General features: G+C 47.1%; 1 protein-coding gene across 1 annotated transcript in view; it reads left to right on the plus strand.

The window, feature by feature from the left end:
- The window catches only part of LOC115156454 (protein unc-13 homolog A), a gene marked incomplete in the record, with an annotated part of 64152 nt that extends 39728 nt beyond the window's left edge, over positions 1 to 24424 (plus strand). The window contains 12 exon segments of the mRNA XM_029703876.1: positions 340 to 426; positions 803 to 880; positions 2062 to 2150; positions 2347 to 2490; positions 6026 to 6149; positions 8517 to 8573; positions 10091 to 10171; positions 10347 to 10494; positions 10898 to 10954; positions 22117 to 22209; positions 23036 to 23195; positions 23270 to 24424. Coding sequence (XP_029559736.1) covers positions 340 to 426; positions 803 to 880; positions 2062 to 2150; positions 2347 to 2490; positions 6026 to 6149; positions 8517 to 8573; positions 10091 to 10171; positions 10347 to 10494; positions 10898 to 10954; positions 22117 to 22209; positions 23036 to 23195; positions 23270 to 23561 — 1410 coding nt within the window.
- Positions 24425 to 24628: the final 204 nt, after the last annotated feature.

The following is a 24628-nucleotide window of genomic DNA, read 5'->3' on the forward strand; positions in this document are numbered from 1 at the left end:
ATGGCCGACAATAACACAGATATGGTTAAATGATGCAGAAGATGTTCATTCAGATGATAAACATCTCTCCGTCTCTCTCTCTCTCTGTCTCTCTCTCTCTCTCTGTCTCTCTCTCTGTATCTGTATCTCTCTCTCTCTCTCTCTCTGTATCGCTGTATCTCTGTCTCTCTCTCTGTATCTCTGTATGTCTCTCTGTCTCTCTCTCTGTATCACTGTATCTCTCTATCTGTATTTCTCTCTCTCTCTGTCGCTCTCTCTCTGTCGCTCTCTCTCTCTCTGTCTCTCTCTCTGTCTCTCTCTGTCTCTCTCTCTCTCTCTCTCTCTGTCTCTCTCTCTCAGACCATCGGCAACGTTCTCCTGTCCTATGCTGAGATAATTTCCAAAGAGTTCCCTAAACAATGTGGGAACAAAGAGAAAGAGAAAGTGGTAGGTTAGAGAAACTGTATGTGTAAGGGCAGGAGTGTTTGATTAGCTGGATGTGGTGTAAGGGGAAAATCTGGACTGGCTCATCTATAGTCAACACTCACTGAGCCTCTGTCTGTCTGTCTGTCTGTCTGTCTGTCTGTCTGTCTGTCTGTCTGTCTGTCTGTCTGTCTGTCTGTCTGTCTGTCTGTCTGTCTGTCTGTCTGTCTGTCTGTCTGTCTGTCTGTCTGTCTGTCTGTCTGTCTGTCTGTCTGTCTGTCTGTCTGTCTGTCTGCTCATATCAGCAAGATACAAGTTGTCTGTCTGTCTGTCTGCTCATATCAGCAAGATACAGAGAGAGATGTAAAATATGATCTCTCCTTATTTGTGTCTTCTTCAGCCCTGCATCATCATGAATAACATCCAACAGCTGAGAGTGCAGCTGGAGAAGATGTTTGAGGCCATGGGAGGCAAAAACGTGAGTTTGTCAACACCCATCACTCAGACCTCTATGAGTCATCACTCAGACCTCTGAGTCATCACTCAGACCTCTGAGTCATCACTCAGACCTCTGAGTCATCAGTCAGACCTCTGAGTCATCACTCAGACCTCTATGAGTCATCACACAGAACTCTATGAGTCATCACTCAGACCTCTATGAGTCATCACTCAGACCTCTATGAGTCATCCCTCAGACCTCTATGAGTCATCACTCAAACCTCTGAGTCATCACTCAGACCTCTATGAGTCATCACTCAAACCTCTAGAGTCATCACTCAGACCTCTAGAGCAATCACTCAGACCTCTAGAGTCATCACTCAGACCTCTATGAGTCATCACAGAGAACTCTATGAGTCATCACTCAGACCTCTATGAGTCATCACTCAGACCTCTATGAGTCATCACTCAGAACTCTAGAGTCATCACTCAGAACTCTAGAGTCATCACTCAGACCTCTAGAGTCATCACTCAGACCTCTAGAGTCATCACTCAGACCTCTAGAGTCATCACTCAGACCTCTATGAGTCATCCCTCAGACCTCTATGAGTCATCACTCAAACCTCTGAGTCATCACTCAGACCTCTATGAGTCATCACTCAAACCTCTAGAGTCATCACTCAGACCTCTAGAGCAATCACTCAGACCTCTAGAGTCATCACTCAGACCTCTATGAGTCATCACTCAGACCTCTAGAGTCATCACTCAGACCTCTGAGTCATCACTCAGACCTCTATGAGTCATCCCTCAGACCTCTATGAGTCATCCCTCAGACCTCTATGAGTCATCACTCAAACCTCTGAGTCATCACTCAGACCTCTATGAGTCATCACTCAGACCTCTATGAGTCATCCCTCAGACCTCTATGAGTCATCACTCAGACCTCTATGAGTCATCCCTCAGACCTCTACGAGTCATCACTCAGACCTCTACGAGTCATCACTCAGACCTCTACGAGTCATCACTCAGACCTCTACGAGTCATCACACAAACCATATTGTAAAAATGTATACCTACAATGTAATTGCACTGTACCTACAGTATGTAATTTACTAAATACATGTATATAGGACACTTCCTGCTATGTAAATACATGTATTAAGGACACTTCCTGCTATGTAAATAAATGTATTATTAAGGACACTTACTTCCTGCCCCCAGCTGAACGTGGAGGCCAGTGACTTCCTGAAGGACCTGCAATTAAAGCTCAACAACGTCATGGACGACCTTAGTAGGATCTTCGCTGTCAGGTGTGTGTTTGTGTGTTTGTGTGTGTGGACTTGTTTAGTTGAAACATGGCGCTTTCAGGGTCGTATTCATTAGGACATGCAATGGAAAACGTTTTGGAACTCCCTCTTTCAATCAGTTTTCTTCAGCTTAGTGCCCAATGAATACAACCCAGAGTTGTGGGTTTTGATGCTTGTCTCTGTGTCTGTCTGTATATAGTTTTCAGCCCCAGATTGAGGAAAATGTAAAGCAGATGGGAGATATCTTGGGCCAGGTGAAGGGACAGACTGTTACAGACAACAACAGCGTGGCCGGGGACGCAGACAATGTCCTGCAGCCCATCATGGACTTCCTCGACACCAAGTGAGACACAAGAGACCGAGCCGCGCACACACACACACACAAACAAGTATGTTGTGGCATCCAAAACACTTCAAAGATGCCAAATTTGCCACATACACTACCAAAGGTATGTGGACACCTGCTTGGTGAACATTGAACATCTCATTACAAAATCATGGGCATTAATATGGAGTTGGACTCCCCTTTGCTGCTATAACAACCTCCACTCTTCTGGGAAGGCTTTCCACTGGATGTTCGATCATTGCTACGGGGACTTACTTCCATTCAGCCACAAGAGCATTAGTAAGGTCGGGCACTGATGTTGGGTGATTAGGCCTGGCTTGCAGGTTGGCGTTCCGATTAATCTCAAAGGTGTTGGATGGCGTTGAGGTCAGGGCTCTGTGCAGTCCAGTCAAGTTCTTCCGATCTCGACAAACCATTTCTTTATGGACCTCGCTTTGTGCACAGGGGCATTGTCATGCTGAAGCAGGAAAGGGCCTTCCCCAAACTGTTGCCACAAAGTTGGAAGCACAGAATTGTCTAGAATGTCATTGTATGCTGTAACATTAAGATTTCCCTTCACTGTAACTAAGGGGCCTAGCCGGAACCATGATAAACAGCCCCAGACCATTACTCCTCCTCCACCAAACTTTATAGTTGGCACTATGGATTAGGGCAGGTAGCGTTCTCCTGGCATCCACCAACCCAGATTTGCCTGTTGGACTGCCAGATGGTGAAGTGTGATTCATCACTCCAGAGAACGCATTTCCACTGCTCCAGAGTCCAACTTTACACCACTCCAGCTGACGCTTGGCATTGAGCATGGTGATCTTAGGCTTGTGTGAGGCTGCTCGGCATTGGAAACCCATTTCATGAAGCTCCTGACGAACAGTTCTTGTGCTGAAGTTGCTTCCAGAGGCAGTTTGGAACTCTGTAGTGAGTGTTGCAATCGAGGACAGATGATTTTTACACGCTACGTGCTTCAGCACTTGCCGGTCCCGTTCGGTGAGCTTGTGTGGCCTACCACTCGCGGCTGAGCCATTGTTGCTCCTAGACATTTCCGCTTCATATTAACTACGCTTACAGTTGACTGGGACAGCTCTAGCAGGGCAGACATTTGACGAACTGACTTGTTGGAAAGATGGTATCCTATGACTGTGCCAAGTTGAAAGTCACTGAGACAATGTTTGTCTGTGGAGATTGCATGGCTGTGTGCTAAATGTTATACACCTGTCAGCAACGGGTGTGGCTGAAATAGTGGAATGCATTATTTGAAGGGGTGTCCACATACTTTTGACATGTAGTGTATTGGTCACATACAAGTCTCTGAAGTCAAACAAGACATTCAGATTATAATGGGGAGGTCCATGTAATAACGCTAACTACTATCCCCAGCCCTAATGCTAACTACTAGCCCCAGCTCTAATGCTAACTACTAGCCCTAACGCTAACTACTAGCCCCAGCCCTAACGCTAACTACTAGCCCCAGCCCTAAAGCTAACTACTAGCCCTAAAGCTAACTACTAGCCCTAACGCTAACTACTAGCCCTAACGCTAACTACTAGCCCCAGCCCTAACACTAACTACTAGCCCCAGCCCTAACGCTAACTACTAGCCCCAACCCTAACGCTAACTACTAGCCCCAACGCTAACTACTAGCCCCAGCCCTAACGCTAATTACTAGCCCCAGCCCTAACGCTAACTACTAGCCCTAAAGCTAACTACTAGCCCTAACGCTAACTACTAGCCCTAACGCTAACTAATAGCCCCAGCCTTAACACGAATTACTAGCCCCAGCCCCAACGCTAACTACTAGCCCCAGCCCCAACGCTAACTACTAGCCCCAGCCCTAACGCTAACTACTAGCCCCAACCCTAACGCTAACTACTAGCCCCAACGCTAACTACTAGACCCAGCCCTAACGCTAATTACTAGCCCCAGCCCTAACGCTAACTACTAGCCCTAAAGCTAACTACTAGCCCTAACGCTAACTACTAGCCCTAACGCTAACTAATAGCCCCAGCCTTAACACGAATTACTAGCCCCAGCCCCAACGCTAACTACTAGCCCCAGCCCCAACGCTAACTACTAGCCCCAGCCCCAACGCTAACTACTAGCCCCAACGCTAACTACTAGCCCCAGCCCCAACGCTAACTACTAGCCCCAGCCACAACGCTAACTACTAGCCCTAAAGCTAACTACTAGCCCTAACGCTAACTACTAGCCCTAACGCTAACTAATAGCCCCAGCCTTAACGCTAATTACTAGCCCCAGCCCTAACGCTAACTACTAGCCCTAAAGCTAACTACTAGCCCTAACGCTAACTACTAGCCCTAACGCTAACTAATAGCCCCAGCCTTAACGCTAATTACTAGCCCCAGCCCCAACGCTAACTACTAGCCCCAGCCCCAACGCTAACTACTAGCCCCAGCCCCAACGCTAACTACTAGCCCCAACGCTAACTACTAGCCCCAACGCTAACTACTAGCCCCAGCCCCAACGCTAACTACTAGCCCCAACGCTAACCGTAACCTTAGCAAGCAGTTGCTTATCAACAGATAATTTGTTGATAATCCATCTGTTGATGTTAGCTGGTCATACTATCTGGACTATCCAAATAAAGTGTGACCCCATTAATTTCCTCCCTTTTTGCTACTTTTAATCAGTACGGTCTAGCTTAAATGTATCTATAACAGTCAATCCATACTTTAGTGTCAAAAGGTATTGTAACCTAATAAACTACTCAAAATACACACAACCTGACAAAGAAAACCCATGAACATATTTCATTGACAATCGTGTCACCTTCCATCCTTGTCTAGACAAGCTGGTAAAGTAGGCAGCCGTCTCGTCTGGTAAAGTAGGCTGCCGTCTGGTAAAGTAGGCTGCCGTCTCGTCTGGTAAAGTAGGCAGCTGTCTCGTCTGGTAAAGTAGGCTGCCGTCTCGTCTGGTAAAGTAGACTGCCGTCTCGTCTGGTAAAGTAGGCGGCCGTCTCGTCTGGTAAAGTAGGCTGCCGTCTCGTCTGGTAAAGTAGGCTGCCGTCTCGTCTGGTAAAGTAGGCTGCCGTCTCGTCTGGGGCCCTGATAGAGGGATGCGGGTTGAGAGTCAGAAGCAGACCAGGCGGTGAATGTGATGTAAGGGTGACACAGTCACAACAATATTGGAGTTGGCCTGAAAAAGCTTGTAGCAATACAATCCCAGCGAGGTTTTGGAACATATGATTGTTGCTGCAAATTGGACAACCTGAGGGGGATGGTGTTCAGCAGATGTTATATCCACATACATTATCTATATAGTCGTTTCAATGGGAGAAACAAAGGGTTTTTCCAGTGTACATCAAGGAAAACCCATGATGTTAAACTGTAGGGGGTTTGTTATACTGATGCTAAGGAAAGTCATTCATTGCTACTAAACAGTTATAGTTGGTTGGCTGTAGATGGTTTCTGCAATCTGAAGTTTAAACAGGTTGAAAATGCACACACACACACACACACTCCCTCCTTCCCTCTCTCTCTCTTCTGCATGGGTGTACTAAGATGTATTCTCTCCTCTCTAGTCTGTCGCTGTTTGCTAAGATCTGTGAGAAGACTGTGCTGAAGAGAGTGCTGAAGGAACTGTGGAAGCTGGTCATTAACACTATGGAGAAAAGCATTGTGCTTCCACCGTTCACAGACCAGTCGGTGAGTAACACACACACACACACACACACACACACACACACACACACACACACACACACACACACACACACACACACACATATTTTCTTATTTCTAAAAACCTGAGCCTAATTCTCTTCCATACATTCTCTCTGCTACCAGTCTTTAAAAATGATTTTCCATAGTATAATACAGTATCTACCATTCATTTAGAAATATGAAGTTGTGAACGTACTCTTTGGCTAGAATAAGATGTAGAGGATTCAATGGTTACTTCCTGGTTGTTGATTTGTTGAGATGGGCCTGTGCAGTTTCACTGACCCCCTCTCTCTCGCCATCGCCCCACCCTCTCCTTCTCAGGTTATAGTAAGTACTGTGTGTGTTTGTGTGTCTGTGATGTGAGTGTGTGCGTGTGTGTCCGCGCTCGCGTGAATGAGTGTGTGTGTGTGTTTCTCCCTGTATGATGTCTGTCAGCACGGACACACGGAGTCCTCTGCTACCTGTGACATCACTCCTCTTGTCCCCATGCTACTCAGTGTAACCCCCTCCCTGTCTCAGATTTATTCCCTGCCCCTAGGCCTACTTGTATAACTCCAGAAGGATTGGGTTGTTGTAAGCAGTAAGGCTAACACCTATCCACTCCCTCCAGATCTACATGAGTGACTAGTGGATAGGAGGAGAGGGCTTGATTTGAGTGCATTGTATAGTGTCATTATCAAACCCTGTCTGTATGTTAGAAATGAGCATGGTGCACGGCTGAGCCATGGAATACCTGACCTGGTGCCACTGTAATACAGCACCTTTCCTCCCCCCTTAGTCCCCTTTCTCCTCTTCCTCCCCTCCTTAGTCCCCTTTCTCCTCTTCCTCCCCCCTTAGTCCCCTTTCTCCTCTTCCTCCCCCATTAGTCCCCTTTCTCCTCTTCCTCCCCTCCTTAGTCCCCTTTCTCCTCTTCCTCCCCTCCTTAGTCCCCTTTCTCCTCTTCCTTCCCCTTAGTCCCCTTTCTCCTCTTCCTCCCCCTCCTAGTCCCCTTTCTCCTCTTCCCCCTCCTTAGTCCCCTTTCTCCTCTTCCTCCCCCCTTAGTCCCCTTTCTCCTCTTCCTCCCCTCCTTAGTCCCCTTTCTCCTCTTCCTCCCCGTTAGTACCCTTTATCCTCTTCCTCCCCCCTTAGTCCCCTTTCTCCCTCTTCCTCCCCCCTTAGTCCCCTTTCTCCTCTTCCTCCCCCCTTAGTCCCCTTTCTCCTCTTCCTCCCCTCCTAGTCCCCTTTCTCCTCTTCCTCCCCTCCTTAGTCCCCTTTCTCCTCTTCCTCCCTGTTAGTACCCTTTCTCCTCTTCCTCCCCCCCTTAGTCCCCTTTCTCCTCTTCCTCCCCCCTTAGTCCCCTTTCTCCTCTTCCTCCCCCCTTAGTCCCCTTTCTCCTCTTCCTCCCCTCCTTAGTCCCCTTTCTCCTCTTCCTCCCCTCCTTAGTCCCCTTTCTCCTCTTCCTCCCCCCTTAGTCCCCTTTCTCCTCTTCCTCCCCTCCTTAGTCCCCTTTCCTCTTCCTCCCTCCTTAGTCCCCTTTCTCCTCTCCTCCCCCCTTAGTCCCCTTTCTCCTCTTCCTCCCCTCCTTAGTCCCCTTTCTCCTCTTCCTCCCCTCCTTAGTCCCCTTTCTCCTCTTCCTCCCTGTTAGTACCCTTTCTCCTCTTCCTCCCCCCTTAGTCCCCTTTCTCCTCTTCCTCCCCCCTTAGTCCCTTTCTCCCTCTTCCTCCCCCCTTAGTCCCCTTTCTCCTCTTCCTCCCCTCCTTAGTCCCCTTTCTCCTCTTCCTCCCCCCTTAGTCCCCTTTCTCCTCTTCCTCCCCTCCTTAGTCCCCTTTCTCCTCTTCCTCCCCTCCTTAGTCCCCTTTCTCCTCTTCCTCCCCTCCTTAGTCCCCTTTCTCCTCTTCCTCCCCTCCTTTACCTGTCTCATATTTTTCTCCTTGTCACGTTTTACTTTTAGAAGGAACGTGTCCTTCCTCTACAGCGTTGCCTGTATGTTGAATGGATTGGAGGTTACCACACAATCCTGTACTGGATTGGAAACCTCTCCTGCACATGTCTTTTTCCCCCATTCTTTATTGTGACATGTTTAACTACATGTATGTGTAATTTGTACTCTCCTCATCTTCTTCAAACAACTCTCCCCTCCTCATGCTATGCTCTATTCACCACCTCCCCAACCCTCTTCCCCCTCTTCTCTCACCACCATCATCCTTCTCACTCTCTCACTCTCTCATTCTCACTCACTCTCTCATACTCACTCACTCACTCACTCTCTCTCTCTCTCGCTCTCTCTCTCTCTCTCTCTCTCTCTCTCTCTCTCTCTCTCTCTCTCTCTCTCTCTCTCTCTCTCTCTCTCTCTCTCACTCTCCATCACAGGGCACTCAGATGATCTTTAATGCCGCTAAGGAGTTGGGTCAGCTTTCCAAGCTCAAGGTAATGATGATGACACATTAGGATGAGTTCCTTTATGAGGACACATTAGGATGAGTTCCTTTATGATGACACATTGGGATGAGTTCCTTTATGAGGACACATTAGGATGAGTTCCTTTATGATGAGTTCCTTTATGATGACACATTGGGATGAGTTCCTTTATGATGACGCATTAGGATGAGTTCCTTTATGATGACACATTAGGATGAGTTCCTTTATGATGACACATTAGGATGAGTTCCTTTATGATGACACATTAGGATGAGTTCCTTTATGATGACACATTAGGATGAGTTCCTTTATGATGACACATTAGGATGAGTTCCTTTATGATGACACATTAGGATGAGTTCCTTTATGATGACACATTATGATGAGTTCCTTTATGATGACACATTATGATGAGTTCCTTTATGATGAGTTCCTTTATGATGACACATTAGGATGAGTTCCTTTATGATGACACATTAGGATGAGTTCCTTTATGATGACACATTAGGATGAGTTCCTTTATGATGACACATTAGGATGAGTTCCTTTATGATGACACATTAGGATGAGTTCCTTTATGATGACACATTATGATGAGTTCCTTTATGATGACACATTAGGATGAGTTCCTTTATGATGAGTTCCTTTATGATGACACATTAGGATGAGTTCCTTTATGATGACACATTATGATGAGTTCCTGTATGATGACACATTAGGATGAGTTCCTTTATGATGAGTTCCTTTATGATGACACATTAGGATGAGTTCCTTTATGATGACACATTAGGATGAGTTCCTTTATGATGAGTTCCTTTATGATGACACATTAGGATGAGTTCCTTTATGATGAGTTCCTTTATGATGACGCATTAGGATGAGTTCCTTTATGATGACACATTATGATGAGTTCCTTTATGATGACACATTATGATGAGTTCCTTTATGATGACACATTAGGATGAGTTCCTTTATGATGACGCATTAGGATGAGTTCCTTTATGATGACGCATTAGGATGAGTTCCTTTATGATGAGTTCCTTTATGATGACACATTATGATGAGTTCCTTTATGATGAGTTCCTTTATGATGACACATTAGGATGAGTTCCTTTATGATGAGTTCCTTTATGATGATACATTAGGATGAGTTCCTTTATGATGAGTTCCTTTATGATGACACATTAGGATGAGTTCCTTTATGATGAGTTCCTTTATGATGACGCATTATGATGAGTTCCTTTATGATGACACATTAGGATGAGTTCCTTTATGATGACGCATTAGGATGAGTTCCTTTATGATGACGCATTAGGATGAGTTCCTTTATGATGAGTTCCTTTATGATGACACATTATGATGAGTTCCTTTATGATGAGTTCCTTTATGATGACGCATTAGGATGAGTTCCTTTTTTGATTTCTACAGCATGTTTCATATAAATGCAGTTCTATTGTATAGTGTATTGTGTCGTATTAACTACATTGTTGCGTTAACTCTGTTGTCTGTTTCCCGGTACACTGCAGGAGCACATTGTGAGAGAGGAGGCCAAGGCTCTCTCCCCTAAACAGTGTGCCATCATAGAGCTGGCATTGGACACCATTAAGGTACCGTATACTACATGTACAGTATGTATAATGTGTACTATGCAGTAAATAGTATGTCTGCTACTGTATGATGCTTCATAACTTGTTATAAGCATGTCCGAGCCTTTGGGATGTCTTATAACAAGGGTTATACTATGTTACATCTCTCTGAGGATAAATAACAATGCCCCTGCAGCAATACTTCCATGCGGGCGGTGTGGGTCTGAAGAAGACGTTCCTGGAGAAGAGTCCTGACCTGAAGTCTCTGCACTACGCCCTGTCCCTCTACACACAACACACTGACAAGCTCATCAGGAAGTTTGTCCTTTCACAAAACGCTCAGGGTACGTCACACCCTCTGTCTCTCTGGCTAGTGGTGGTCTGTCTGTCTGGCTAGTGGTGGTCTGTCTGTCTGTCTGTCTGGCTAGTGGTGGTCTGTCTGTCTGTCTGTCTGTCTGGCTAGTAGTGGTCTGTCTGTCTGTCTGTCTGTCTGTCTGGCTAGTAGTGGTCTGTCTGGCTAGTAGTGGTCTGGTTGGCTGTCTGGCTAGCTATCTGGCTAGTAGTGGTCTGGTTGGCTGTCTGGCTGTCCGTCTGGCTGGCTAGTAGCTGGCTGGCCCGTCTGTCTGGCTAGTGGACTGGCTGGCTCGCTGGCTGTGTGTGTGTCTATCTGCCTGATCTATTTTTTAATGCTAACTGTCATTGTGAAACATCTTACTGAGGTGTCTTCTCTCCCACTCTCTCTGCTAGTCCATGGAGGGAAGGGGGTCAGGTATACCCTCAATGAAGACACATTACCAGAAAAGGGTAAGTGCCTGTGATCGTGCATACCCCCACCCACCCCTCAATTTATTCCTCCCTCTCCTTCTCTCTACACCTATCCATTTTAAACAGTTGTTTTCAGGAGAATTACCCTCAATTAGTGAATTACAGTCTTGTCTGCAATCCTGTAGCTTGATCTTAACCCTGGTATTAAACCTTGCTCAGCTAAGCCCTGCTCATCTCGTTACCAAGAGGTGTGTGTATATGTGTTTGTTTTAGTACCAATCGTTCCCAGCAGAATCACTATTTTTTTCTGAACCGGTTCGATCCCCCAAAAAGTACCAGTTCATAGAGCTGATTTTCCTTCATTTTTTAACCTTGTGAAATCAACAACATTTTTACATTTAGCTCAGAACGATCCAAATGTCTCACACACACACTGATACGAATCCCTTTGGCCCTGCAGTCTAAGGGGGGGATGGCAACGAGACCCGTAACATAACTCATGCAAATTAAAATAGTGATAAAGAGACAGTGAGAACAAAAACCACAGACAATATAAATCTACCGTCAAACACTACAGGTTTATTTTTAAACACACAGTAATGGGGTGTGGGAAGAGGGGCTGAGCTGGACCCAAGGAAAGAAACGATAATCCAAAAACACCCCTAAAATAGACTAGCCTACTTCAATAACAGCTAGCTAACTAAAAAATACAGTGGGTGGTCCGCCCAGTTCTAACTAGGGTACTTAGACAAAGTATTCATAAGGGTAATATATGCCCATGGGCGACTTGTCTTGGTAACCCCTTTTCCCACCAACAAACAAACAGTCAACACTTTAACCAAAAACTATACTCACAGGCTGACGGACAGAGACAGGGACAGGGACAGGGACAGGGACAGAGACAGGGACAGAGACAGAGAGAGAGAGAGAGAGAGAGAGAGAGAGAGAGAGAGAGAGATTTAAATAATCTTTATTGGGTCAATTAAAAACATCAATTAAAAACACGACTCCAATTCCTTCTCCACAGTAACTAAACACAACAGCCTCTGAATACCCCATATACTCATAAACTGATCAATATTGTTGACCAGTTTATAATAGGCAAACTCAACCCTTAGTCTCGCTGCCAACATTCCCTCCAGCATTCCCACCACATCCACAGACCCCTGTCCCTGAATACTGTTCTTTCGGGTCTTCCATATCGCTAATTTTGCTGCCCCTAACACAAAATGAAGCAACACAACTACACCCTTTTGACTGAACCTGTACTTTGGCCCAAATATATACAGTTGGGAAGAAAAAACCTCTCCCTACGTTGAGAACCAATTAGTGATCAGGTCAATCATCCCGACCAACCTGGGACACTGTAAAAACAGATGTGCCAGAGTTTCAGACTCAGCATAAAATGGACACCCTTCCCCAACAGTAGGATCCAGGTGTACCAGATGCATGTTAGTGGCTATGGCTCCATGTCAGCTGTCCTCTTATCAATAGGCAGTTTGTATAATGATCGCCAACAGCCTTTTGGAGAGACACCTGGAACAAGCACACCCGCCCACCTCGTCGATTTTACCCCTTCCAGGGAAGAGGCATGGGACACCTTTACACATACTCTGTACATGGCCTTCTTTCCCACCTCCTTGAACTCCCCCAGCTCCGGGGTATCGAAGGAAAGCAGCATCCCCACGTCCTCCTTGAATGCCCCCGCCGCAGCACTAACAATCAGTGCAGGGAACACATCATCCAGACCCTCCTTCCACCGATCAGAATTGGAAATGTCAGTCACATACTGCAGATGAAGCACTGGCAGGGAGTCACAGACCTCAGCGACGACCTTCCTCAGTAGGCGAGATGATCGGATCCCCGCTCTTTCTCCCATCTCCTCCAACGATCTAATCCTGTTCCGCATCAGATGACCCAGTTTAGTACACCCCACGCCTAACAGGCATGAACGTAGGCTAGCTGAACCCAGAACACGGGACTGGATGGCAGTGTTGTGAAAAAGAGGCTCTTCAAAAAGCCACATCCCTGGTGGCGTGCAGGCCTTACGGGACTTGACAAAAACTCTCCAATCCTGCATAACAGACTCATAAAATTGAGTCAGGCCAGGCAAATCACCCCCCTCCAGGTTTAAGAGGAAAAGGTGCTTGTCTAAGCCCAAACAGCCCACTCTCCTCATCAATGTGTAGGCTGTGTCGACCCAGCTAGAACCGTCACTGTACAACAGTCTCTGGGCTGCTTGAAGCCGGAAAGCCATGATCCTAGAGGAAATATCCACCAGGCCTTGCCCATCCTCGTGTAGTGGCAGGTACAGGGCTGCAGCTTTAATCCAGTGTTGTCCAGACCAGAAGGAATGTCCACCAGGCCTTGCCCATCCTCGTGTAGTGGCAGGTACAGGGCTGCAGCTTTAATCCAGTGTTGTCCAGACCAGAGGAAATATCCACCAGGCCTTGCCCACCCTCGTGCAGTGGCAGCAATATTATTAGCTACCAATACCCTTCCCCTATAAGTCAGCTGGGGCAGCACCCATTTCCATCTTGACAGTCTGGCACACACTTTCTCCACTACACCCTCCCAGTTCTTTTTCTGAAAGACATCAGAGCCTAGAAAAACCCCCAAAGTCTTCATCCCATCTCTGCCCCACTGAAGCCCCCCTGGTAACCGTGGAGCAGACCCCATCTGAAGCTGACCTGCCCACAGCGCTTCACTCTTTCCCCAATTGACTCTAGCTGAGGAGGCCCCCTCATACACCTTTAAAGCGTTTGAGAGAACCTTAACATCCTCACCCCCTGTAATAAAAACAGTCCCATCATCTGCATTCTCAGACAGTGCTATCGTGGGACCCTTCATTACCCCTGGCACAGAGAAACCAGTAAGCTTCGCTCTTAAAAAACAAAGCATTGGTTCAATTGCCAGACTATATAACTGCCCTGAAATTGGGCATCCTTGCCTGATGTTCCTTTGGACAGGGATGGGGCAGCTCAAACCACCCCCCACCTTCACCATACCCGAGGCCCCAGCATACAGTAAACTCATCCAAGACAAAAAAAACATCCCCAAACCCAAAGGCTTTCATTGTTTAAAACAAGTACTGGTGGTCCACACGATCAAAAGCCTTCCCCTGATCCAAAGAAAGTAAACCCACATTTACATTAGACAGTTTACAAATGTCTAAAACATCTCTTATTAGAAACAAGTTGTCAACAATAGAGCGATCAGGTACACAGTAAGACTGGTCCTTGTGGACCAACAATCCCAGATACTCTTTCAACCTGTTTGAGACACATTTAGAAACAATTTTATATTCTGCGCACAGCAAAGCAACAGGTCTCCAATTTTTTATGAGAGCCAAATCCCCCTTTTTTGGCAATAATGAAAGCACCGCACGTTGACAGGATACAGGAAGAGAACCCTCATGAAAAGATTCACACACCACTTCATAAAAATCCTCTCCAATAGACCACCAAAAGTGCTTATAAAACTCAGATGGTAAACCATCAATGCCAGGGGCTCGGCCTGTTGAGAGCTGCATGATTGCTGTGGACAGCTCTTGCAGTGTAATGTCAGAGTCCAATGCGACTCTCTGCTCAGGTCCCAATTGAGGAAGACTGTGTAGCAACTGTTCAGTACACAGAGAGTCACAATCCTCCGCCTTATAGAGGGCAGAGTAGAAATCTACGGCATGTTGACGCATTTCACTGTCATCTGTGGTCACCTTCCCATCAGGGAGACGAAGGCAGACCATCTGTTTACGTTGTAATGTTGACTGTCCTAGGTTAAAAAAGAAAGCGCTAGGAGCATCCATATCCTTGAGGGAAGCGAAACGAGACCTAATCAAGGCACCCTTCACTCTTTCATGCAGAAACAATCCCTAGAATAGTCCTGTAAGTTCATGACTATTCCAGGGTCGTTCTGAGTGAGCAGCTTCAATTCAATAGATTTGATGTCCTGTTCAAGTGCCTTGATAGTCTCTTTGACTTCAATTCGAGACAGAGCAGTATACTGTTGACAAAATAATCGTATTTGGGCCTTCCCAACCTCCCACCATTGTCTCAAGGACTCAAAATTCCCTTTTGTAACCATCCATTTTTCCCAAAACAACAAAAACCTTTCACAAAACATGACATCATGTAACAATTTTACATTAAAATACCAGTAAGGTGATGACCTTCGTGGACAGGACAAATGAATATCAACAGTAACAATATGGTGATCAGAGAAACCCACAGGAGTAATGTCACACCTTCCAACCCTACTACAGTAGTGATCAGATACATACAACCTGTCTAACCTTCCAACCCTACTACAGTAGTGATCAGATACATACAACCTGTCTAACCTTCCAACCCTGTCTAACCTTCCAACCCTACTACAGTATTGCTCAGATACATACAACCTGTCTAACCTTCCATCCCTACTACAGTAGTGATCAGATACATACAACCTGTCTAACCTTCCAACCCTACTACAGTAGAGATCAGATACATACAACCTGTCTAACCTTCCAACCCTACTACAGTAGAGATCAGATACATACAACCTGTCTAACCTTCCAACCCTGTCTAACCTTCCAACCCCACTACAGTATTGCTCAGATACATACAACCTGTCTAACCTTCCAACCCTACTACAGTAGTGATCAGATACATACAACCTGTCTAACCTTCCAACCCTACTACAGTAGTGATCAGATACATACAACCTGTCTAACCTTCCAACCCTACTACAGTAGTGATCAGATACATACAACCTGTCTAACCTTCCAACCCTACTACAGTATTGCTCAGATACATACAACCTGTCTAACCTTCCAACCCTACTACAGTAGAGATCAGATACATACAACCCTGTCTAACCTTCCAACCCTACTACAGTAGAGATCAGATACATACAACCTGTCTAACCTTCCAACCCTACTACAGTAGTGCTCAGATACATACAACCTGTCTGACCTTCCAACCCTACTACAGTAGAGATCAGATACATACAACCTGTCTAACCTTCCAACCCTACTACAGTAGAGATCAGATACATACAACCTGTCTAACCTTCCAACCCTACTACAGTAGTGCTCAGATACATACAACCTGTCTAACCTTGCTGCACTGACACGACCTTCATTAACTTTTAGCCATGTGTACTGCCTAACTTTTGCATTCCTGACTCTCCACACATCAGAAAGCTCAAACTCAGTTAGTAGACCAGACAGGCAAGTGGCTGACCGCAGGTGAGGTTCTTCAGCGGTGCGATCAACAGTAAAATCTACTGTACAATTCCAGTCCCCCCCTAAAACCATACACCCCTCTTGGTCACACTGTCTTAAGGTTTCCTTTATTTTTTATCAAAACCAACAATATGCCCTCATTAGGAGCATAAACATTCAAAAAAATATATTTTTTTTAAAAACATAACATCCGCCTTGACCAATAAAACCCGACCCTTGACAATCTCTGTTGTAGATGCCACAGTCACCCCTAAGCCTGAAGAAAACAAGATTGCCACCCCAGCACTGAAATTAGTACCATGACTGAGTATATGCTGCCCCTCCCACCACATACCCCAGTCAACCTTATTTTCCTCATCACTATGTGTCTCCTGTAGAAAAACTACATTAAGCCTTTTCTGTTTTATTACTTCTAATACCCAAGCCCTCTTATTCCTGTCCCTTCCTCCGTTAATATTGAGAGAACCAACCCTTAGTACCTCCATATAGAAAAGAGAACCTCCCCTTAGTACCTCCATATAGAAAAGAGAACCTACCCTTAGTACCTCCATATAGAAAAGAGAACCTACCCTTAGTACCTCCATATAGAAAAGAGAACCTACCCTTAGTACCTCCATATAGAAAAGAGAACCTCCCCTTAGTACCTCCATATAGAAAAGAGAACCTACCCTTAGTACCTCCATATAGAAAAGAGAACCTACCCTTAGTACCTCCATATAGAAAAGAGAACCTACCCTTAGTACCTCCATATAGAAAAGAGAACCTCCCCTTAGTACCTCCATATAGAAAAGAGAACCTACCCTTAGTACCTCCATATAGAAAGAGAACCTACCCTTAGTACCTCCATATAGAAAAGAGAACCTACCCTTAGTACCTCCATATAGAAAAGAGAACCTACCCTTAGTACCTCCATATAGAAAAGAGAACCTACCCTTAGTACCTCCATATAGAAAAGAGAACCTACCCTTAGTACCTCCATATAGAAAAGAGAACCTACCCTTAGTACCTCCATATAGAAAAGAGAACCTACCCTTAGTACCTCCATATAGAAAAGAGAACCTACCCTTAGTACCTCCATATAGAAAAGAGAACCTACCCTTAGTACCTCCATATAGAAAAGAGAACCTACCCTTAGTACCTCCATATAGAAAAGAGAACCTACCCTTAGTACCTCCATATAGAAAAGAGAAAGGAGAAGCAGAAGAAACCACAGAGAAACCAAAGAGAAAAAAGAAGACACCCTATGAAGCATGATCAACATCATTGTTTAAATTTTCTCTTAACCTGACCACGTTTCCCACCACCTTTTGATGCTGTGACAGCAGTAACAAATTTCCTCAAGCGAAACCGCTTCTTCTCACTTAACTGGTCTAACCCCCACCGTCTTCTGTAACATCACAGCTGACCTCACAAACTTAGCAACATCAAAATATTCTGCCAATTTGACAGATTTCCCAAAAGTCTGATCCAGAAACCTATTTACCTCCTCTAGATCATAAATTGAGTCGTCACCAGCTGCTATCATATCAATAGAGATATCCATATCCTGCTCCTCCTCAACTGAGGCCACAGACCCCTGACTCGCTTCTAACACATCCCTTTCATCACTCCCCAGTTGCACCCCATCACTCGTACATGGCATCTCCTCCACTACCTGGGAGACTAGCTCCACCTAAACCCCATTACTCGTACCAGGCATCTCCTCCACTACCTGGGAGACTAGCCCCACCTGAACCCTATTACTCGTAGTGGGCATCTCCTCCACTACCTGGGAGACTAGCCCCACCTGAACCCTATTACTAGTAGTGGACATCTCCTCCACTACCTGGGAGACTAGCCCCACCTGAACCCTATTACTGGTAGTGGGCATCTCCTCCACTACCTGGGAGACTAGCCCCACCTGAACCCTATTACTAGTAGTGGGCATCTCCTCCACTACCTAGGAGACTAGCCCCACCTGAACCCTATTACTAGTAGTGGGCATCTCCTCCACTACCTGGGAGACTAGCCCCACCTGAACCCTATTACTCGTAGTGGGCATCTCCTCCACTACCTGGGAGACTAGCCCCACCTGAACCCTATTACTGGTAGTGGGCATCTCCTCCACTACCTAGGAGACTAGCCCCACCTGAACCCTATTACTAGTAGTGGACATCTCCTCCACTACCTGGGAGACTAGCTCCACCTGAACCCTATTACTCGTAGTGGACATCTCCTCCACTACCTGGGAGACTAGCCCCACCTGAACCCTATTACTAGTAGTGGACATCTCCTCCACTACCTGGGAGACTAGCCCCACCTGAACCCTATTACTCGTAGTGGGCATCTCCTCCACTACCTGGGAGACTAGCCCCACCTGAACCCCATTACTCGTAGTGGACATCTCCTCCACTACCTGGGAGACTAGCCCCACCTGAACCCCATTAGTCGTAGTGGGCATCTCCTCCACTACCTGGGAGACTAGCCCCACCTGAACCCTATTACTCGTAGTGGGCATCTCCTCCACTACCTGGGAGACTAGCCCCACCTGAACCCTATTACTCGTAGTGGGCATCTCCTCCACTACCTGGGAGACTAGCCCCACCTGAACCCTATTACTAGTAGTGGGCATCTCCTCCACTACCTGGGAGACTAGCCCCACCTGAACCCTATTACTCGTAGTGGGCATCTCCTCCACTACCTGGGAGACTAGCCCCACCTGAACCCCATTACTCGTAGTGGGCATCTCCTCCACTACCTGGGAGACTAGCCCCACCTGAACCCTATTACTCGTAGTGGGCATCTCCTCCACTACCTGGGAGACTAGCCCCACCTGAACCCTATTACTCGTAGTGGGCATCTCCTCCACTACCTGGGAGACTAGCTCCACCTGAACCCTATTACTCGTAGTGGGCATCTCCTCCACTACCTGGGAGACTAGCCCCACCTGAACCCTATTACTCGTAGTGGGCATCTCCTCCACTACCTGGGAGATTAGCTCCATATGAACCCCCTCCTGTACCCCAGCACTCGTAGTGGGCACCTCCTCACCAGTCTGAGGAACTGGCTCTTCAGATCCATCCTTACCTTCTACAACAAATATTTTCTGCTGCATAACATTTCCCTCTAACACAAGTTGCAACTCCGTGCCCTCAACACGGATAACTTGTTCCTCAGCAGCAGGTGCTTGTGGCTGCTCAACCACTGTCGGCCCACCTCTCCCTACATCAGTGGGCCCAGGCGTAACGAGGACCACCTGCGCCCCTCCCTCTGCCTTCTCCCTTTTCGGGCAAGCATGTCGCTTATGACCAACATCCCCACACTCAAAACACCGTTGACTACCTGTACTAGCATAAGCCATATACAATCTATTGTCATACTTGACTTTAAACGCTAACTCCAAAGTCTGCTCCGGTGAGTCCAAAAACATAAACATCCCAGAACCCTTTTTGTGGCAGATCTCCAAATTATAATTCTGCACAATAAGCGCCCAACGCATAAGGCGCTGGTTCTGGTTACATACGGTGGAGAAACACTAAGGGGTTATGGTCAGTATATACAATCACAGGTAGGGCACTAGAACCTATATACACTTCAAAGTATTGCAGAGCTAACAACAAAGCTAGAGCTTCTTGTTCGATGGTGGCATAGTTTGGTCTGACATTTGTTAAATTTCCGTGGCAAATAACACACAGGATGATCCAGTCCACTCTTGTCCTGCTGCAGTAGAACAGCACCAGCACCTCTGGCACTAGCATCTACTTCCAGTTTAAACGGATGTTCAAAATCCGGAGCAGCAAGTACAGGGGTACTACATAAGAGGGCTTTAGCAGTATCAAAAGCTATCTTACACTCTGGGGACCACTCAAACGATTTTGCCGGACTGAGCAAATCAGTCAAGGGAGCAACTACTGCAGAGAAGTTTTTACAGAAGCTACGGTAGTAGCCAACCATCCCTTAAAAGCGGCGTAGCTCTCGTCTGGTGGTAAGTGCAGGGAATGCAGTGATAGCCAAGACCTTGGCATCAACAGGGCGCACCTGTCCATGGCCGACCTCTTTGCCGAGATAGGTAACAGTAGCCTTCCCAAACTCACACTTTACCAAGTTCAGGGTTAAAGAAGCAGCTGCCAAACGCTCACATACTACCCTTAGAGAGTTAACATGATCTGTCCACTCAGATGAATAAATCACTAGATCATCAAAGGTAGGCACTACAATTGGGAACGCCAGCTAATACGGCGTTAACCAGTCGTTGGAAAGTGGCTGGTGCATTCCACATCCCAAAAGCCATGGCTGAGTATTGAAGGAATTTGTCTGGGGTCACAAAGGCAGAAATCTCAGAAGCACGTGAGGTTAACGGAACCTGCCAGTAACCTTTTAAGACGTCCAACTTTGTTACATAAGTAGCAGCACCAACAGTGTCGATACAGTCGTCCAGTCTGGGTAACGGGAACGAATCTGGCAGTGTGACAGAATTTACCTTTCGATAATCCGTACATAACCTGGACATACCATCAGGTTTAGGAACCAGAAGGCAAGGAGAACTCCAAGGGCTTGAACTTGGCGTCGCCAGGTCATTCTCCAACAAATATCTCACTTCATCCCTCATTATCTTCCTCTTAGAAGCATTGACACGATATGGGTGCTGCTTGATAGGGGCAGTATTTCCAACATTAATGTCATGTTCCAACACGTTTGTACGAGTATGAACATCATTAAAAAGACATGGAAAACTGTGGAGTAGCCTCACAATATCGTCAGCCTGTCCGTCCGTTAAATTAACCAGACCTGACTGGAGAGACAGCAGCATTTCTGAGTTGGGTAATCTAACACACTGCTGCTGAGCATTGCGCAACTCTAATCCATCTCCATCAACATCATCAATATGACAGTCCACTATCATAGCAGTAGAAGCAGAGGAAACAGCAGTACCTTCCGCTGTTTTTAAACCATCTACCTGGGTGATGGGTCGGGTGTGGTATGCCTTCCACATGTTAATGTGGCACACACGAGATTGGCGTTTCCTATCAGGAGTTTGAAGCACATAATCAGTTTCACTTCATTTCTTTTCAATCAAATAAGGACCAGAGAAACGAGCTGACAGTGAAGATCCTGGAACAGGCAATAACACCAGTACTTGGTCACCTGGCTGTAGTGGACGAGAAACAGCCTGTTTATCATAGTGTCTTTTCATACTCGTCTGTGAGGAAGACAGAGCTTCCTTAGCGAGAGCACAGGCTTGGTATAGGCGCTCACGAAAGCGACTAACGTAGTCCAACACATTCTCATCTCCCACACACAACTCTTGGGACAAAAACTGTTCTTTAAGGACTTTCATTGGTCCTCTCACTGTGACCAAACACTAGTTCAGCTGGGCTGAACCCTAGAGACTCCTGTACAGTTTCACGAGCAGCAAACAAAACTAGAGGAACTCCCTCATCCCAATCTTTCTCAGATTCCAAACAATATTTACGTAGCATAGACTTCAGTGTCTGATGCCAACGTTCAAGCGCACCCTGAGACTCTGGGTGATATGCGCTTACCACACGGTGCGTAACTGACAATGATTTTAGAGAGCGAGATTGAACTGGGGAGAAAACAACTGACTGGGTTTTTAAACCAAGGGAAAGGGGCTGTGATAGGGTAAATGAAAAGGTGCAGGTGTCTTCTTATTAGCGACTGATTGGTGACTGATTGGTGACTGATTGGGGAATGATGATTGTCACCTGTGAGGAGAGAAGGAGAGAAAAGAAATACACATACAGGATACACACACAGGATACCTGTATCCGTAACACACACACACGCACACACGCACACACGCACACACACACACACATACAGCATGCAGACAGATTTATCAGCCTGTCTTTGCTTCATTGTACATTAAACTAGCCTGTCACTGTCTGAAACACTGGGGGGTCAGAGGGCTATGGTCAACAGCAGGGATCTCAACTCTGTGTTTCTGATGTGGTGGTTAACTCTTAACCTCTGGCAGGGTCGGGAGTGGAGGAGCCAATCGGAGAGGTGGTAATGCACGTGGAGATCTTCACCCATCCCAACACTGGAGAACACAAGATCACTGTGAGAGGTGAGAGAGGGGGGGAGGTGGAGGGAGGGAGGGGCTGGAGGGAGGGGGGAGAGGGGAGGGATGGAGGGAGGGGCTGGAGGGAGTGGGGAGAGGGGAGGGATAGAGGGAGGGGCTGGGGGGAGGTGGATGGAGGGAGGGAGGGATGGAGGGAGGGGCTGGGGGGAGAGGGGAGGGATGGAGGGAGGGGCTGGAGGGATTGGGAGGTGGATGGAGGGAGGGGCTGGGGGGAGAGGGGAGGGATGGAGGGAGAGGCAGGGGGAGAGGGGAGGGATGGAGGGAGGGGCTGGGGGGAGGGGGAGGTGGATGGAGGGAGGGAGGGGCTGAGGAGGGGGGCGGGAGGAGAGAGGGGGAGGGAGGGGCTGAGGGGTGAGGGGGAGGGAGGAATGGAGGGAGGGGCTGAGGGGGAGGGAGGGGCTGAGGGGGCGAGGGGGAGGGAGGGAGGGATGGAGGGAGGGGCTGAGGGGCGAGGGGGAGGGAGGGATGGAGGGAGGGGCTGAGGGGGAGGGAGGGGCTGAGGGGCGAGGGGGAGGGAGGGATGGAGGGAGGGGCTGAGGGGGGAGGGAGGGGCTGAGGGGGAGGGAGGGGCTGAGGGGCGAGGGGGAGGGGTAATGGGGAACAGGAGTGTGTAAGGTAGGGGTGATGATGGGCTTTACATGTGTTCTAATTGCACTAGACTTGAGCTTCTTTGAAATGCACTACAAACTAGCTACATGTCATCTCTGCTCGTCTTCTTCAAACAACTCTCCCCCTCATGCACCTCTTTCTGCACCTCTTTCCCAACCCTCTTCCCCTCTTCTCTCATCACCCTTCTCTCTCTCTCGCTCAGTGATTGCTGCTAATGACATTAAGTGGCAGACCCAGGGGATATTTCGTCCCTTCGTGGAGGTCTACATCATTGGTCCCCACCTCACTGACAAGAAGAGGAAGCACGCCACCAAGTCCAAGAACAACAGCTGGTCGCCCAAGTTCAACGAGACCTTCCAGTAGTGAGTATATCAGGTTTCTGTCTGGTGGGGTCTGTGTGTGTGCTGTCTAACAAACCTCTCCTCTGTCTCTCCAGTTCCCTGGGCAGTGAGTTGGGTCCGGAGGGCTATGAGCTGCAGGTGTGTGTGAAGGACTACTGCTTCGCCAGGGAGGACCGTACGGTGGGCATGGCCCTGATGCAGTTGAAGGACATGTCCTCCCGGGGCAGCATGACGTGCTGGCTCCCCCTGGGGAAGAGGGTCCACATGGACGAGACGGGCCTGACGGTACTGAGGATCCTATCCCAACGCAACAACGACGACGTGGCCAAAGAGTTTGTCAAGCTGAAGTCAGACCAGCGCTCTGCCGAGGAGGGCCGGGCGAGCTGAGAGGGAGAGTAGAGATGGGCCTAGTGATCAAGATACTGACTTAGATACACACACACACACACAGTTACTAATACAATACTGGCATGTTTATGTCATATAAACACACTAATAATCTGTAATCACATAATGATTATCACATGTACACAAACACAGAGGTGGCCAACAGTTCCTTCTGCCATAGATGTATTTTGAACACCTATCAATGAACCAATCAATTTATCAATCCATTTCTACTGCTCTCTCTCTCATTATCTCTCTTCCACTCTTGCATATTACACATTTTATATATGTTTAATGCAGAAATGTGAAACAAATATCACCTGATGAGTTATGGTGGAGTTATAGAGACAGATGACTTTGCACTTTGACCTCTCGGCATGTTCAGGAGAGCAGCCCTAAAGCCCAACTCTTACTTGTCCATCTGTTCCTGTTAGTCTGTCTGTGGGTTTCTCAGTGTGTCGCTCTCTTTCCTTTTGTCTATGTTGTGCTCAGTCTTCCTGTCGTGTGATGTGCTCTGGGTAGAAGTAGACCTCAGTGACAGATCTAGGATCAGCTTACACAGTTGTCCTGGCTTTGCCTGTTGGGGAGGGGGAAATGTAACATTGATCTTAGATCAGCGTCTGGGTGCAGCTTCATCCTACCTCGTGTGATGTACTTCCTGCATGTTGAACCCAATTCTCAGAACACTGTGATTAATTAGCTGATACCACGGCAACAGCTGTACAGACCCCGCCCCCCACGGACACGACACGTGACATCTTATACCTGTGTGCACGGTGCATATAACCTGGTATAATAAGGGTTAACATAATAATAACCTTTGTAACCATAACCATGAAGAAAAGTACTATCCAGTAAAAAAAGAAGTGAGAAAAGAAGAAAGTGCCGACGTTTGATATGAATGTGTATTTTGGATGATTGTAAGACACGCCAGTCTTTCACATGGGTTGAGGTTAGCCTAGGTTTGGATCAGACTTGTTGGATGTTAGCGTGTTTGGAACACACCATATGGCCATGTTGTATATAGACACTGAGATGGTGCCGCAGACCCAAACATGTACCTTTTG

The sequence above is a fragment of the Salmo trutta genome, chromosome 21 (genome assembly GCF_901001165.1).
Source record: "Salmo trutta chromosome 21, fSalTru1.1, whole genome shotgun sequence".
In the NCBI taxonomy this organism is placed as follows: Eukaryota; Metazoa; Chordata; class Actinopteri; order Salmoniformes; family Salmonidae; genus Salmo; species Salmo trutta.